General features: G+C 36.4%; 2 protein-coding genes across 5 annotated transcripts; one reads left to right on the top strand and one right to left on the bottom strand.

The window, feature by feature from the left end:
- Positions 1-439: 439 nt before the first annotated feature.
- On the bottom strand, positions 440-7,208 carry LOC109067645 (condensin-2 complex subunit H2). Of its 2 annotated transcripts, none has more exons than XM_042722101.1 (19): positions 7,015-7,208; positions 6,497-6,641; positions 6,308-6,409; positions 5,260-5,321; positions 5,070-5,145; positions 4,915-4,980; positions 4,715-4,794; positions 4,336-4,502; positions 2,920-3,026; positions 2,760-2,834; positions 2,548-2,617; positions 2,326-2,427; positions 2,192-2,236; positions 2,045-2,115; positions 1,749-1,845; positions 1,471-1,610; positions 1,280-1,381; positions 1,001-1,150; positions 440-811 (listed from the first exon to the last, which is right to left on the bottom strand). In XM_042722101.1, exons 2-19 carry the CDS (start codon positions 6,608-6,610, stop codon positions 668-670), a joined length of 1,770 nt encoding a protein of 589 aa, XP_042578035.1. In that variant the 5' UTR covers positions 6,611-6,641; positions 7,015-7,208; the 3' UTR covers positions 440-667. The 2 variants fall into 2 exon arrangements, with proteins under 2 accessions (XP_042578035.1, XP_042578034.1); XM_042722100.1 differs by having other exon boundaries at positions 6,497-6,626.
- A 2,352-nt stretch (positions 7,209-9,560) lies between these two features.
- Positions 9,561-14,851, top strand: LOC109088139 (suppressor of cytokine signaling 2-like). 3 transcript variants are annotated; one of them, XM_019102293.2, is made up of 3 exons: positions 9,561-10,008; positions 11,282-11,536; positions 14,195-14,851. In XM_019102293.2, exons 2-3 carry the CDS (start codon positions 11,410-11,412, stop codon positions 14,662-14,664), a joined length of 597 nt encoding a protein of 198 aa, XP_018957838.1. In that variant the 5' UTR covers positions 9,561-10,008; positions 11,282-11,409; the 3' UTR covers positions 14,665-14,851. The 3 variants fall into 3 exon arrangements, with proteins under 3 accessions (XP_018957838.1, XP_018957839.1, XP_042578033.1); XM_019102294.2 differs by having other exon boundaries at positions 9,573-10,008; positions 14,198-14,851; XM_042722099.1 differs by lacking the exon at positions 9,561-10,008 and adding an exon at positions 10,078-10,609.
- Positions 14,852-16,959: the final 2,108 nt, after the last annotated feature.

Here is a 16,959-nt window from a genome sequence, read left to right as displayed (position 1 = left end):
ACATAGTTAAAGGATTGGTAGAGGGAATGTTGTATTTCTGATTTAAACTCAGGTTGAGCAGTTGATTAGAACTGTACAGTACATATAAAGACTCTTATTTATCTAAACTATAAATCCAGAAGCAGTTCTCATATAACTCACTGCTACTAAAGGTTAGTTGCACCTGCTATTTACTCACAATCACACAAAATGACTTTTTAAATAGTGCAGCAGTTTTTTTATTTTTGGGTCTCCTATAATTCTATTAAAATTGGTTTAGAAACTGTACAGATATGCAGTTTACTTAGAGATGAAAATGAGAGGGAAAAGTCTCCATCATCTTAAAATCTCAAAGAATGCATAGAAAAATACCTTTTTTTAAACCATTTTAGACTTTTATCATAATTTTAGCCAATTAAATGACATATTAGCTTCTTAAAATGCAAAGCCGATCTCAAACACCTGTTATTTCTTTTATTTTCTTCAGCATATGTAAAGGCCAAACTGAAATCTTAAGTACAGTGCTGGATATCAGAATACAGGAATTACCAGACAAAAAAAAGAGCTAGATTAGAAAAGCATAGAATTTCTTTGTGTGGATTTTATCTCTTTGAAATTGTCGGTGATAAATAGCTAATGTTTTGGGGCCGAAGGTAAGAGATGATAAGCAATAAACAAACATAAAAGGTCAAGGAATATCTGTAGCAGAGGGTGCGTTGTAGGTTTTGAGACGTTCATGAGCCCTCTGTGTAGTCAGTAACGTGAGCTCCATAGTATCTACGCTCTCTTCAAGCCCATCTCTCTTGTCAATCTCCACTGTGTAATCATTGGCCTGTAATACAAAAGTAGCATCAGGTGACATTTTTGTTTTAAAAGGTTATGTTTTAATATAAATATCACAAGTATTGACACAAATCTCAAAGAAATAGAAGTAGAACAGACAACTTTACTGCTAATGCATAACTAGACTCTCAGCCTCAGGTAAACAGTACCAGCAGCAGTCATTGCTTTTTATACCCACCAGCTGCAGCGCGGCCAGCATGTATCTGCAGGCTTCTGTGTTCTCCTTGCCCTTGACGACAAAGGCAAATGATTTTTTCACACCCACGCTACAAAGTGATTGGACAATTCTGTCTCCATACTCATGGATGTCAAAAACTGGACGGGTCTCCTGTACACATAATGTCAGACACTCATTTAATGGGGATAAACTGTAACGAATTGTTCAGTTCACTATATATTTTTTATTTTTTGCAGAATATTTTAATGCAGAAACCTTGCAAGAATCATCCCACATTACCTGAGCAGCGAGATGAGGGTTGATTCCATCCTCCCACTCTTTGACTCTTCGAGACAACGCAGTCTCCTGCGCATACTTCTGAGAGTTCACCAGAAACAGGTCCTACATACAGAGAAATCAGAAAGAATAAACTACCACTGTCTACTTCATGAATCACTATTTCCCTGGAAATCAATCTTAAGCTTGCATACCACACTCTTCTTGACCAGATCTTCATAACTCATCCGGCTCATATGCAAGTCATGGAAAATTTGCTCCTGTTCACCAAGGTGCTCCGCAGGTTCAAGGTCATCAACCAACTTGTCATGTTCCTCATCCGAAAAGTCCTCACCTGAATGAAATCGAGGGAATAACCACAAAATATTTATGTTTGGTGCATTTTAAACAATGGCAAATAGGCAAATAATGCCAATTAATGGTGTAGGGAAAAAAATCTAGGCCTGGATTATTTTTAGTGTGTGCATCTCACCCTCTTCGTCTGGATGCCGGACAACCTCGACCTGGTCCTCAATATTCTCTGGTTCCAAGTAAGTTTTCTTTAACTCCTCATCAGAGACAAAAACACCCTAAAACAGAAAATACCTCAGGTCACATGACACATCACAAATACACTACTGTTCAAAGTTTAGGGTCAGTAAGATTTATGTTTTTGAAAGAAGTCTCTTTTGCTCAGCAAGGCATTTATTTGATAAAGAAAATACAGTAATATTGTGAAATTTGATCACATTCAATTTGATTTGATGTGTATCACACAACTGTACTTACCCTTTTCCTAAGGATCTGCTTCTGTGCTTTCAGATGCTGACCCATTTTACTCACAAAGATGTAATTAAGGTCTACAATAACAAAAAAAACTCAATTTGTATAAATTTTAACAACTTCTTGGAGAAAATGTATATTTGTTTATATTACCAGGATAAGTAGGTCCATTCTTAAGCTTGCGATCTGCAGTCTCAACTGTAAAAAAGAAAAAAACAACTTCTCTAATTCATCCAAACAGTTATGCCATCCATTCCTTTTCAAATAACAGCCTGATAACAGCTTACAGGCTTTAGAGTACCAGCTCCCGAAGTCCTGAAGTTTTGAAGGACCCTTCCTCTTCCTCTTTCCAGACTCTTCAAGACCAGCGGGCACTTTATAACACTTCCCTAAAGAGCAGAGAAGAAAAGAAAAGTCCAACTGCAAACAACCATCATAAAATAATGGAGTTATTTTAATGGAAAAACATCAAGACACATATACAGAAGAACATCAGATGGAGCACACACCTGTTTTGAGAGGTTTGTCCTCCCCAAATGCAGCATATGAATCATGCCATTTCCAAGGGTCCACAATTTCCTGGAATATGCACATGCGATTGATTACTTTTTACGAGGACATGATGCAACATAACACACCAAAATCATAGTGATATTTTAACATGTGCTACATGTGAATGAGTTTACATGATTGATTTCATGGAAGTGTGAAGAATCTATACCTTGAGCTGCTTGGGTTCCTCTGCAATTGGCTGTACTGCAGGTCTGGGTCTTAACATCCTCCCCTCACTAGGGGCCTAGAACAATTAAAAAAAGGAAAACTTTAATAATTACATTCAACAGATCTTTTCCCAAATGCAGAATATATCAATATTTAATCACCTGATGTCTTTCCACCCACTCTTCAGACTCCACCTCCATCCCATGATCTTCCAGTGGAGGAAGAACCTCTGCACCACCATCTTCTTCATCGTAACCGGCTACACCTTCTGGACCCCAGATGACAATGATAAATCAAAAACAAAGAAGATCAATGTGGTAATCTATTAGTGTTGAAATAGAAATAAGGTTCAGGTTTAATTTGGGGTCAGTAAGATTTTTTAAAATGGGTTTGAAAGAAGTCTCATATGCTCACAAAGGCATTTATTTGATTAAAAGTACATAAAAAGAGTAATATTATGAAATATTATTGCAACTTAAAATGAGAGTTTTCTATTTTAATGTGTTTTAACATTTTAAATATTATTTCTGTGATAGACCCATACACAGCGGCACCTGGGGAGCAGTTGGGGGTTCGGTGCCTTGCTCAAGGGCACCTCAGTCGTGGTATTGCCGGCCCGAGACTCGAACCCACAACTGTAGGGTTAGGAGTCAAACTCTCTAACCATTAGACCCAAAAATACTCCACCCCAACATGAAAACTTTGTCATTAATCACTTACCCCAATGTCGTTCCAAACCCGTAAAAAAGCTTAGTTTGTCTTCGGAACACAATTTAAGATATTTTGGATTAAAAAAGCTTGTGACTGTCCCATAGACTGCCAAGTAAATTACACTGTCAAGTTCCAGAAAAGTATGAAAAGAATCATTAGAGTAGTCCATCTGCCATCAGTGATTCAACCGTAATGTTATGAAGCGACGGTAATACATTTTGTACGGAAATAAAACAAAAAAATATCAACTTTATTCAACAATTTGTCTCCTCTGTGTCTCTCCAAATCAGCGTAGCACCATTTTGGCGAATCTGAGCAGTACGCAAGCAGTGTACGCTCTTCTGTGTCAGCCGCGACACAAGGATGCGCTGTTTTCTTTCAAATCAAAGCATAAATATGTGTAGAAAAAACTTATCCTTGTGGCGCGGCTGACACAGAAGAACGTAAGCCGCTTGCGTACTGCTCAGATTTGTCAAAATGGCGAATGTGCCAGTCTATGGGACAGTCACAAGCTTCCTGGTTTTCATCCAAAATATCTTAAATTGTGTTCCGAAGACGAATTAAGCTTTTTTACGGGTTTGGAACGACATGGGGGTAAGTGATTAATGACAACATTTTCATTTTGGGGTGGAGTATCCCTTTAAGAAATCATTATAACGTGCTGATTTGGTGGCAAATAATAATTTCTTATTATTATTTTGAAAACTGTTGTGCTTTATATTTTTTGAGGAAATTGTAATATATGTTACAGGATTCTTTAATGACAATAAAGTGATTTTTATCAGTTTTTAATCATCTGATCTAGTGTAAGTTCTCAGTCATGAAACATCTGTATAGATTGTCACACGAGAAGTCTGTGTCCTCACCGTTATCTAAAGGGACAGGTTCATGTACAGAGAAGATGTGCTGGATTTCTGCGACATCCTTGAGGAAGTGAGTGTGGGAAGAGCCCAGACGCATCAATCCTGATTCATCCATGGTGAAATGATTAATTCGAAAATCCTTACAGCTGCCAAGAAGCTCCCCTTTAAGGCTAGAGGAAAACAATTAAACATTCGGGGTAAAGCATTTTTAGCTCTTTGTAAGTATGAACTTAATTTCCAGCAACTGAGTCACATGTTCAGACAATATTCTCCTGGAGAGCATGAGACTGGACTGGTATTGTTGGATTGTAGTACCAATACGATTACAGAAGGAACAGTGTGCAACCATTTTCTTTGTTTGGGTGGGTCAGAGTGTCTTTACCTGAGAAGGGGGTATTTCTGTTTCTCAAGTGATTCTACAGGAATGAGAGATTCGGGAGGGAGACGGATAATCTTCACTGGCTAAAAAAGAATATCAAAGAATTAGTCCCCATAAAAATAAAAATAAATAAATAATTTAAAAAAAGACAAACCAAAACTCACATGCTATACAACAACTTAGGTAGGTAAAACCCAACTCACCTCTGTTGGATCTTTCATCGTTATATTCTGAGAGTTGACGTTCTCATCCTGCTCAATCTCATCAAACTGCATCAAAAATACTCAATTATTCACACAGATATATAAAAACTTAAATCTTTGTTTAAATCAATAAGCATTATTGCTCATTTACGCACCTCACAATCATCTCCTTCATTGCCTGAAGGGTTTTTTTCCTGGTTACCGTCTGATGAAGAACCTTGCTTGTCACGTCTGTGGAAAGACATACAGCATGACAACACACCAACTGCCGAATCAACAGAATATCTGGGTATAGTTCCATGATTATATTTACAGAATATGGAGGTCCAGGACAATAACACTTACTTTTTGTTTTTGTTAGAGATGTAATCTAATGTTTGAAACACCAGAGTGTGAAGGAGCTCTACCTAAACATTCAGAACAGATCATTTTGTAAAGACAAAAAGTCTTTTGCCATTAGAAATTTAAGTTTGTGACATATTAAAGGATTAGTTCACACAAAAATGAAATTTTAGATGATGTAGGTGATTTTATTTCTTCATCGAGCATTTGGAGAAATTTTGCATGACGTCACTTGCTCACCATTGGATCCTCTGCAGTGAATGGGTGCCGTCAGAATGAGAGTTTAAACAGCTGGTAAAAGCATTACAATAACCCACAAGTAATCCACACAACTTCAGTCCATCAATAAATGCCCACTGAAGTGAAAAGCTGTGTGCTACAGATAAACAAATCAACCATCAAGGCGGTTTAATACCAAGAATAAATTATGAAATATTAAGTGAGAAATATAATGATGAGTCCAGTGAGATATAATTGAAAAAAAATAATGCCGCCTCCAGTAAGAAATAATAAAATAATGCCAACGCAATAATAAAATAATGCCGCCTCCAGTGAGAAAATCGCTTGCTCACTGCAAATGTCTCTCCTGATTCAGATGAGATTCTTTTTTTACTGGAGAAAGCAATATAATGTACAAACATGCATCTTTTTGCATCTCAAGATGTGAACTGACGGACTGAAGTTGTGTGAATTACTTGTGTATTATTGTGATAGTTTTATGAGCTACTTGGACTCTCAATGACGGCACCCATTCACTGCAGAGGATCCAGTGGTGAGCAAGTAATGTAATGCTAAATTTCTCCAAATCTGTTGCAATGAAGAAATAAACTCACCTACACCTAAGACACTAATATAAAAAATATATTCTTATTTCTTTCTGACACAGATAAAACAAAAAATAAAGTAAATAAATTAAATATAAAAATAAATACAATAATTAAAACATTTCCTAAGCTAGATGAGATCATTTTTACTTTATTGAAAATCACTACATCTATATATCAGTGAAATTAATCACTGTAACACACACATAAAACGTCAAATACTTTACCTTTCTGCCATAGATGCATGTTGATCCCTGGATTAAAAGTGCAGCCTCTGCAAAGTTCATCATGGTTTTCCCACCATCAAATGAAATGGTCATCTGGTCCAGCTTTCAACACAGACAACAGCAACAATATGATACTTAGGCTAGAAAATGAAGCTTTAAATGAATTAAGGTGCGTCTGTGTTTTCTCACCTCCTCAAGATACTCTCCAAGCTGGCTGGCCAGGTCAATGTCCCAGTTCTTGGTGAGGTCCCGCAGGGGCTGCAGCAGATGGGCATATCTCGTCTCTGCAGAATCCATGACCATGTATTTCCAAAACACCCTGCAAATAATATTTCTAATAATTCAAACGAATTGCCATCCACCAAATATATTAATAATGATATGAGACAAGACTGCTTCATTTTGAAAAGAAGAAATGGCATGTTATATTTGATTTAATAAGCTCTGTCTTACTATAATACTGCTCTTTAGAGTCAAAGACAAAATCCAGTTTAAGTTACAGCTGAAAGAAACAATTAAATAACCAAAAACATAATAAATAGATCTGTATATGAACATGACCATTAAATGTAAAGTGGTTTTATAACCAATCGGAATCACTGTTGAAAGGTCAGCTATATTTAATATAAACCGGTTGAATAGTTTAACAGCACTGAAGATCCAGCGCGACGATCATATATTTATAACTTAAATATCAACGTGCTCACCTTTAGTATGCGAATAAGCAACGGTTGCTGGGTAAAAATAATCCCTTGCTTGTGTATTTCGAAAAATATACAGCTTCTGTCTCCTAATTTTGCAAAAAAAGAAAAAAACAAATAAAATCTACTCTTTGAGCAATTTCCGCGCGTACGTCATTTTTGTTTTTGCCGCGTACGTGACGTCACATCGGAGTCACTGGGCATCTAGTGAGCCGCTGCCCTCTGCAGGCCTGGAGGCGGACCGTCTGCATCCTCTATTTGTTTTCAAAGAGTCTTGTCAGGAAGACCATGGACATATGTGGAAGACCACAGGTATTTGGGCGTCATTAGGATATGCGTTATTTTATATAGATTGGATAGCAAAAAATACAGAACGAGCTTGCATATAAGGTGGTCAGACAACTTAACGAAAACATAAGTCATATGGCTTATTAAAAATAAATAAGCAAATAAATAAAACAGTAACAATTCTTTGCAGTTCACAATAATTTATTTATTTATTTTCTATCTTGCGGGAAAACTTTACATCATCCAGAAGAGGTCGCTATAAGACAGACAGACTTTTTTTTTTTTAGCTCAACCCCAGAGATGCATAACCGAGATAAAAGTGAACAATTAGAGTACAAAATATAAAGATTATTGAATGAGTATATTTCATAGCATTTCATTCATTTTGTTCTAAAATGTTTTTAATTCGTTTTTAAATGTGTTACAAGTTAATTCAACACAATCCCTCAACCCTGACCTAATATTCAATTCCCGTAATGCTGACCATTTTCATAAGATAATTGAAAAAATGAATTTATATAAATATGTACACACATACACTCAGTTATGCACATTTATACACGCCAATAAATAAACAAATAAACAGGTTTACATCCATTTGGCTTAACAGGGATATTTAGTCAATAATAGTGTATTATTTAGAACAATCTAAATAATTAATAAAGGGGTGCCAGATATGATTAGTTTCTATCTGATCTCTATCTGAAGGTGGAGGCAAGATATTATATCTCTGCTCCACTGGATGTAAATGGGTGGAACAGCATCCTTTCACTTCAGTAGTATTGCTCTGCATTCTAACAAGGTAGAAAACGCAAGGACTTTACCCATTGGTCATGATAAACATTGACAGCTATTACGCATACATAGGTAAATTTGGGCTCATTTAACTTTTGCCATATAAGCGTTATGTACTACTTTAAATTGAAATGAGTGCCAAGCTGAGCACACATCGATGATGACTGAACCCACTTGAGGACAAAGGCCCGTGTGTCATCTGAGGCTAATCTGCCAAGAGCTTCCTCCTAACTGCATCTAAACAAGAGGATGCTCGACCACAATTTTATTTGTTTTAAAGTAGCAACTAATTGGTTTATAAACACAAGTAACATGACCCGTCCATAAAACCAACAAGCATACCAGTTGTCTTCCTAAGAGTGTGAGCAAGGTCATCTGAGGCATCAGACAGCTCTGAGCACTGTGTCAAAGGAATAGTGCAAGCTGTTGACAGAAGTGATTGACTTCCATTGAAATAAATACCAGTTTGGTTACCAACATTCTTTAAAATATCTTCTTTTGTGTTCAACAGAATGTAACTCTGTCTGTCTGTCTGTCTGTCTGTCTGTCTGTCTGTCTGTCTATCTATCTATCTATCTATCTATCTATTTTTCTATCTATCTGTCTATCTGTCTATCTGTCTGTCTATCTATCTATCTATCTATCTATTTTTCTATCTATCTATCTATCTGTCTATCTGTCTATCTGTCTATCTATCTATCTATCTATCTATCTGTCTATCTGTCTGTATGTCTGTCTGTGTTGTGGATATTCAGGTAGTTTATTGTGGTTTTGGGGGTTTTACACAAAGACAAAACTCAAAATTATACAGCCTCTTATATTTTGTTTTGTCATATGTAGGCAATAAATTCCTGGTTTAAGGTGGCACTTGTCGTGCTGTGACTTTGGTTCAGAGGAGTTCTGTAACACACATATCTCAAAAAGCAACAACTGTACATTTCTCTAAAACCTGTACAGATTCTATAACAAATTCTATAAAAACAGGCCCATCACAGATGTTTTATAAAGAAATAAACATTGTATTACAGAAATACAACATAGAACGAATAATAAACGATAAAATGGATTTGGGATGTGCTATATTAAACGTATCGCAGTATATTTCGTCTGTCCCTTGCATTTCATTGCTGGTTGTGATATTAGGCCTTTATGTATGTGTGTGTGTGTGTGTGTGTGTGTGTATATATGTGTATGTGTGTTTATATTAGATAGATAATACAATTAGTCTTCTAATAAAAACATCCTTACAAGGAAGACCTCAATGTAAAAACACATATCATTTTTTTTTTATTAAAAATAAAATAAAATAAAATTATAATTACATGCAGCGTGGATTATGATATAAACATGTGTCTGGCAGATCTCAACAAAACAAACAAACAAATAAACAACAACAACAAAATAGCCAGTTGGCACGACCTTAAGAGAGCGCTCGCACATCTGACCACGTGATACGATTCCTGGAAAGTTCCTGGAAATTAGTCTTTTATATACTAGTCTTTTTAAATGAGGATTAAGTAGTTAACGACGAGCGCACACATACACAGAGAGAGAGAGAGAGAGAGAGAGAGAGAAAGAGAGAGAGAGAAAAAGATTCGTTGGAATATCACTACACTGCTGGAGAGAGTAATTATATGTGTCCTGCTCGCTTGGCACGCGTTGTAACGCGTTTGGACGCGCGGTGCGCGCGGTGCGCTTGCAAACAGCGCGAGACATACAGGCTTGGCTTTTTTGTGGAGTGTCGCTCCCGAAAGAATCAATGCAAATACACGATCTGCTGAGCATCAGGGGGTTGCAGGTCGTGTGACAGTGAGCCGATCAGGGTTTCCCATTAATAATAAACCATGGATCTAAATCATGCTGCCACTGAACGACTGTAACGTGAAACGCGCTGGACTTGATTCACTTAGACAAAAGGTAAGTGCTGTGCGCTTTCTCCGACTGTCACCTTTCAGGCTCAAATTTATGTTCAAAATATATTCTGCTTTATTTCCTCTGATTCATTATGTCTCATATAGCAGCTACATCAAATAATTGGTGCATTTAGAACTGACGTATCTTCATTTACACGTTCAGGAGAAAATACACTCGTTTATCTTATGTGTCACGCTATCATTTACAAGGAGCTGTCAATGCAGTTTCCTAGTAAAGGCAGTTCTGCGTATTTTGCCGTCTCTCAAAGGCACCCTTTGTTTTTATTCCTCATGCACGTGCGCAATGAGCCATTCACACAGAAGACGGACGTTTGTGATGTTAATGAAGCTTATGATGTCATTTCGCTCTTTTATCCAATTAAAAACAGCAACAGAAACCTTAGCTGACCTTTGGATTATTCAATGGAGATTAACACGAAATGGCCACTTTCAATTATCACTTTATGAGAGTATTAAAAAAAAACTATTAGAAATGAGCTACAGGAGTGAAATGACTATCACATGTGAGCACCACCCTGAGGTGACAGTAGAGGCTTTCAGACTGTAAAAATATTAAGGATTTACAGGACAAAAACACTTTTAAGGTAAGACGAAGAATGATTTCGTTTCTGTTTTATGCTACAACTCAGTTTCAGATCAGGATTATGAATGTTAAATGACAGAACTGGTATCATTGATGTTTAGGGTGATAGCTATAGCTACAACGTTCACACGAGCTTTTCATTTACGTGCTAAAAAACTATAAATACCATGTCTGAGTAGACGGGAAGAAATGTAACATTTTCCATTCTGCTGGAGACACAAACATTCAACAAAACCGGACAGTGTTGCTACGCTTGCCACAATTGTGACACACACTCTTTCGTTTAGCTGTTTTATGCATTTGCATATTTGTTTCTTGTTTTGTGTTATTTTAAAGCTTTTTAACGTTTCTTATACGGTGGCCTTATTGAATTAAATGATTAAAATTAAATGAGGGTGACATAATTATTTTGAAGAAGTAAATCTGATTACCATAAATGCATACATGCATGCATGTGCACGTTTTCTGTTACTCTCAGGTATAATGAGGACGATCGTAGCACCAACACTTCTTGTAGGCCTACTTGACATTTTTTATGCTGCAATGTAGTTTTTAAACATCAACAAATTTGCAGCAGACAAACATGGAAATACTATCAGCATTAAAACAAACAAAAAAAAAAAAAAAAACCGTAAAACAAAACATAGGGTTAAAATCATGTTTGTATTTTCAGATCGCTGCAGCCAAACCAAATCCACGGACGCTGTGGAAGACTTCTCACATGTTTTGGTCGATTGTAAGAGTCAGGAGTCTTTGAAGGATAATTATAGACATTGACTGGATGCAGAACGCCGTTCTCCAATGACCTGTCACTCATCCGACTCCACGGAAAGCATCGAGAATGAAAGGAGATCGCAAACCGAAACCCAAGTCGCGGAGACCGAACAGAGTCGCATTGCCACTGCCATGAGAGACCTTAAAAACACTGGTAAACGTTTACTGCTCGTTTCACTTACATATTCTCATGTCATTTGCTCCTGTAACTCTCACTGAACTCATGTTGTATGCAACACAGCCACAGGCAGTGATTCATGTAGTTAAAAAATAATTATCATAATGCGTCAAATTTGATGTTTAAAGTGATAACAGTCGATTTTAAAAAGATTAACCTTCTATATAAAATTTCAATAAAATGTTTAAAGGTCGTTTCAAGTGTACTTTAATATCATAAATCACACTAGCAGCACTGTATCATGCTTTTGCCATGAGTTTGTTGCAGGCCAGTGCGCAGGTTTTTATAAATACAGAGGTCCAAAAATGGAGAGTAAGGTGGTTCGGGGGCATGCTCCGCCAAGAAAATTTTGATTTTCCTGACTTACATTTGTGCATTTTAAGATGTGTTAAGTCTCATACATTGGATGATAATATAGGTTTAAAACCTAAAAAAAAGTCAGTGGGCAGTAGTAGCATAAATTATTTTTCAAGATAACAGCTTCTTAAACATGAAAATAAGATTAAATGTTGCAATGAATGATCCACGCTAAAAATAGAGAAAATATAGCTTATGTTTATGACTTTAATAAACTCATTTATAATAATCCCGGTAGCCTTCTGTAAAATCACGTGTCTAAAATGATTAAACATGAATGTTATTATTATTATTATTATTTAATTCCCACTGATAGAAATTAATCTTTTCCAATAAGTTTAAACTGATTTTTACATTTTATGGTCATTTTTACCTTTATTAAGCCATTTTTTTTCTGAAAGTGTCGATTATCTTTTGAGTCAAATTCTTACGATAAATCAGTGAATTGGGTTGTTAACAAACAAATGAAATCAACACAGAAGCTGCATCTGAAGTGGCATTACACTGTTTAATGCAAAACATAAATGCTTTTAACTGCAATTACAAATGCATAAGTAATGTTTTGATATATTAAACATAAAACGTTTAATACTGATATTTGAAATGATTTAAAATAAAATAAAAAATCGAAAAAAAAAAAATATTCGAACCGCCAATAGGTGGCAGCAAATCACTGTTAATAAGTGAATCATTTCGATTGAACCGAATCATTTAAACTGTTGATTCTTTCAGGAACGAAACATGATCATGTTGCTCAGAGACACAAAACAGCGCTGTGGCTGAGTTAAGAATGATTTTGTTGGCGAAATAGAGCAAAAACAGGCAATATGTAAAACAGGCACCCCTACCGCTGAGGCATTTCAGATGAGAAGATCTGTTATCTTGGCTTTTTTTTTTTTTTTTATCCTTGCAGCACCAAAGCAGAATTAATATAATGTGATTATTTTACAACTTCTGTTATTGGAAAAATACCGAGATCTGTACCTCGGGGACCTCAGTGGTGGGTGTATGTCAAATAGTTGAAAATGTTTCAGGACTGCTGTTAATGTTTTTATTCATTTGTGTGACAATTTGCATCTGGTGTGTTGTTTTGGGGCTGTTGTTTGAGCAGAAGATAATAATAAAAATATCAGAGAAGTGAATGTTAAGAAAAAAGTAGGCTATGTAAATCCAGTAATTATTTTTTACATTACGGGGCAATTTTCACCACAACTGGATTTCAAGGGGCATGTTTTTTGTATTTTTTGAATCCATTTATTTTCTATTAAATTATAGCCTACAGTTTCTCATTGTTGTATGTCGGTATTTGAATTTGATACATTTATTAATCCAAGTAATTAGATATAATGTATGAAGTGTAATTAAAATTAATTCAAGATCAAAAAAGAATATATTCCACATTAATTCTGAGGGCATTTGTATCACTTTTTGTGACATTTGTCCCACAAGCCCCCCTTTTTGACCCTGATTTGAAGTATGCAAGTGAATTATAGGAATATATGCGAATTTTCTGACAAACTTTTACTGTTTACATTTCCTGTTTGCTTTTTGTGCAACAAAAGAGTGACATTATCATGTCTATGAAGCTTTTGTTATGTTTCTCGGTCTGGCTGGAACATTTGTCCTCAGTGGTTTGTGTCTCTGTCACATCCCTTTCTGGTTTCAAGTGCATGAGCAAATTTAGTCCATAACTGCACTGTATAAAAGAGAAACACAACATAAAGTCATTATGATGCTGCACCGAGATCCATTTTTAGGTTTGTTTGTTGCTGAGAAAAACAATGTGAGCAGCTTTGGGGAACATCTGTCAAGCATCCGCCATCACAAATGTCAGATATTCCCAAGATGATTAGTCAGATGGTCTAGTTCAGTATTTCAGGAAAAATATGTCATTTATGTTGACATTTCTGCCGTCTTGTTTAGTCTTGCTATGCCACAGTTGCCATAATGTTTTCAATTAACGTTCATTTAGCAGCTCATTTCGGAAGTGCTTGGTTTCTGCTGCATTATCAGATGTGAATTAGCTCTTTAAATCAGGGCACAGTTGAGAGGTTGCGTCCTCTTCTGAAAGCCAAAATCTCTGCAGTGACTCAGAAAATGCCTGATAAAACAACAGCCGAATAGCCAGGATATGACTGTAGCTGTGACGGTTTTTGTGAGCGTGTCTTTAGTTTAGAGGGACACGTTATGGGTCTCATGTTACACAAGCAAGCGACTGAAACAGATACTGTGGAAGAGGATACGTATATGACCATCTCTGTCTTCTTTTCTTGGAAGCAGGCTGGTATTGGGGCAGCCTGACAGCCAATGAAGCCAAGGAGATCCTGCAGGACACGTCGGAGGGGACATTTCTGGTCCGAGACAGCTCTCAGAGGGACTACCTTTTCACCATCTCCGCCATGACTTCTGCGGGACCCACCAACCTGCGAATCGAATACAAGGACGGCAAGTTCAAGCTGGATTCCGTGGTGCTGGTCAAACCCAAACTCAAACAGTTTGACAGCGTTGTCCATCTCGTGGAACACTATGTGCAGCTGTCCCGGACGTCTTGTAAGGGCAGGACTACCCCTGTCGCCCCGTCCAATGGCACCGTGCAGCTGCTGCTCACGACTCCGGTGTACACAGCCACACCGTCTCTGCAGCATCTGTGTCGTATTGCCATCAACAAAACCACACGGCGGGTACAAGAACTCCCTTTGCCGAATCGGCTGAAGGATTACCTGACAGACTACACTTATAATGTATAGAACCAGATGGACAATGATGACCATAAGTGTTGAGTTCTATGGATCATAGACCCAGAAATAATGGGGTGCCGACGACCCGTTTAGGATCATTTGCCAGGGATCCCTCATCTTGTGCCCAAGGACAAGAGGACAAAAAGGATGATTCACATAAAAAATAAAAATCTGTGATTAATTACTCACCGTCATGATTTTCTGATGTTGTTTGAATTTTTTATTTTGTTCTGTGGAACACAAGAGAAGATTTTTGTTTTTTTTATGTATGTTGGTGGTATGTGGGATAAAACTGTACTCCATTGACTTTCCTTGTCAACATCAACATTTTTCAAAACATATTCCATTTTCTCTTGTCAGATTTGGTGAGTAAATAATGACAGAATGTACATTTCTGGCTGAACGATCCCATTAATACACAGAATATCATAACAGTGTTAAGTGTCCTTCATTGCGCGCTTAACAAGTTTATGGCCTGTAGATAATCTACAGTCAATTTTTAATGAGTGACTGAGCAGTATCTGTGAGGAGCATTGGCCTGCACTGACATCTGTGGGTTTCTTCCTGTAATACGCACATCAGATATACAGGACACCTCACGGTGTGACCATGTGTCACTTTTAAAGGAAGAGTTCACCCTAAAATGAATACAGTAGCTCAACCTTAAACTCAATGTTCTTTATTATGTACATACATGAACATAAAAGAAGATATTTTGAAGAATCCTGCAGCTGTCTTTGTCCAAGTCAATGGTGTCCAAAATGTACACTCTTAAAAATTCCAAAAAATTCCAAAAGGAGTGTTGCAGTGATTCCCTAAAGGAACCCTTTTTCGTCCCCCAAAGAACCTTTCAGTGAACAGTTCTTCAAATAACTATTTTTTCTTAGTGTGAAGAACATTTTAATATTCTAAAGATCCTTTCTCCACTTTAAAGAACTGAAAAGGTTTCATGGATGCTAAAGGTTCTTTGTGAAAACATACAAAGAACCCTTATTTTTAACATGAAATAAATCCATGCGACTCATCTGGCAAATTCTAAATAAGGATCATTTACTCTCCAATCACTGATCAAAGCACACAAACCTAGACCACATTAACTATGGTGACACAAACATCCACTGATGTCAAACCTCATTGGGATGTTAATTGATGTTTGAAATATTTTCTTTTATGTTCTACAGAAGAAAGCAAACCATATGAGTTTGGAACAAAATGAGGGTAACATGAGTAAAGGATGACGGAATTTTCATTTTTGGGTGAGCTATGCTTTTATTCAAGCAGGTGTCTGAGATGTTCTGCATCCTGTGTTTGAGACATGGGATTTTGAAACTGTATGCTTTTTGACTATGTTTTATTTGCTCATTATCCATGATATATTTTTGTACTGTAGTCATAGAAGATCATTTGATGTCATGGTTGTCCAAGGAACTGTTTGGAACTGGCAAGTACCTTGAGATGTGATATACTGTATATCCTAATACATGTCATCATGATATCGTAATACCTACTGAAAAATTACATGAAAGAATAGCCCTTTTAAAGTCAATTTGAAACAAAAAATGTATTAAACATATACACTACCATTTGAAAGTTTGGGGTTAGATTTTTAAATACTTTTATTTAGCAAGGACACATCAAAGTAAACAAATGTGTCATTAAAGATATTAATAATGTTACAAAGGATTTCCGTTACAGGTAAATTCTGTTCTTTTAAACTTTGAAGAATCCTGAAAACAATCTTTTCATCAAACATATTAAGCATCACAATGATTTCTGAATGATTATGTGACACTGAAAAACAGAGAAATGGCTGCTGAAAATTCACCTCATCACAGGAATAAATTACATTTGCTCTGTTTTTGATCAAATCAGTGCAGCCTTGCTGAGAATAAGAGATTCAGAAATATTGGAAAAACATGCTAACCCCTAACATACTAAATTTTGAATGGCAGTGTATATATATTTAAGGGTGTGTACTTTGCAAATAAAATATACCACCGTCTTAGTATTTTATTGCACATTCTGAACCAAGAGGAAATTTAGCAGCATGGTTTGTTTCAGCTTTTGTTGCATATGGTCAAGAAGAATTGGCCTGTGTTAACCCTACCTCAGGAGGGTGTCGTGATAAACCTGCATGCTGATTGGTCGTCTTTGGAGAATATCTGATTCTATACTGAATCGTAATTTTTGACACAGACCAAAAAAAAAAAAAAAAAAAAAAGACGTACTAGGTCAGAAGCTTTTTATTCTCTCCTTATTGCTATTTGTGGAGAGATTATAAAAAAAAATTGGATTTTCCTCTTA

This window comes from Cyprinus carpio, chromosome B4, assembly GCF_018340385.1.
Source record: "Cyprinus carpio isolate SPL01 chromosome B4, ASM1834038v1, whole genome shotgun sequence".
In the NCBI taxonomy this organism is placed as follows: domain Eukaryota; kingdom Metazoa; phylum Chordata; class Actinopteri; order Cypriniformes; family Cyprinidae; genus Cyprinus; species Cyprinus carpio.
The sequence above is the reverse complement of the archived record's forward strand: the minus strand, read 5'-3'. Positions and strand labels throughout refer to the sequence as shown.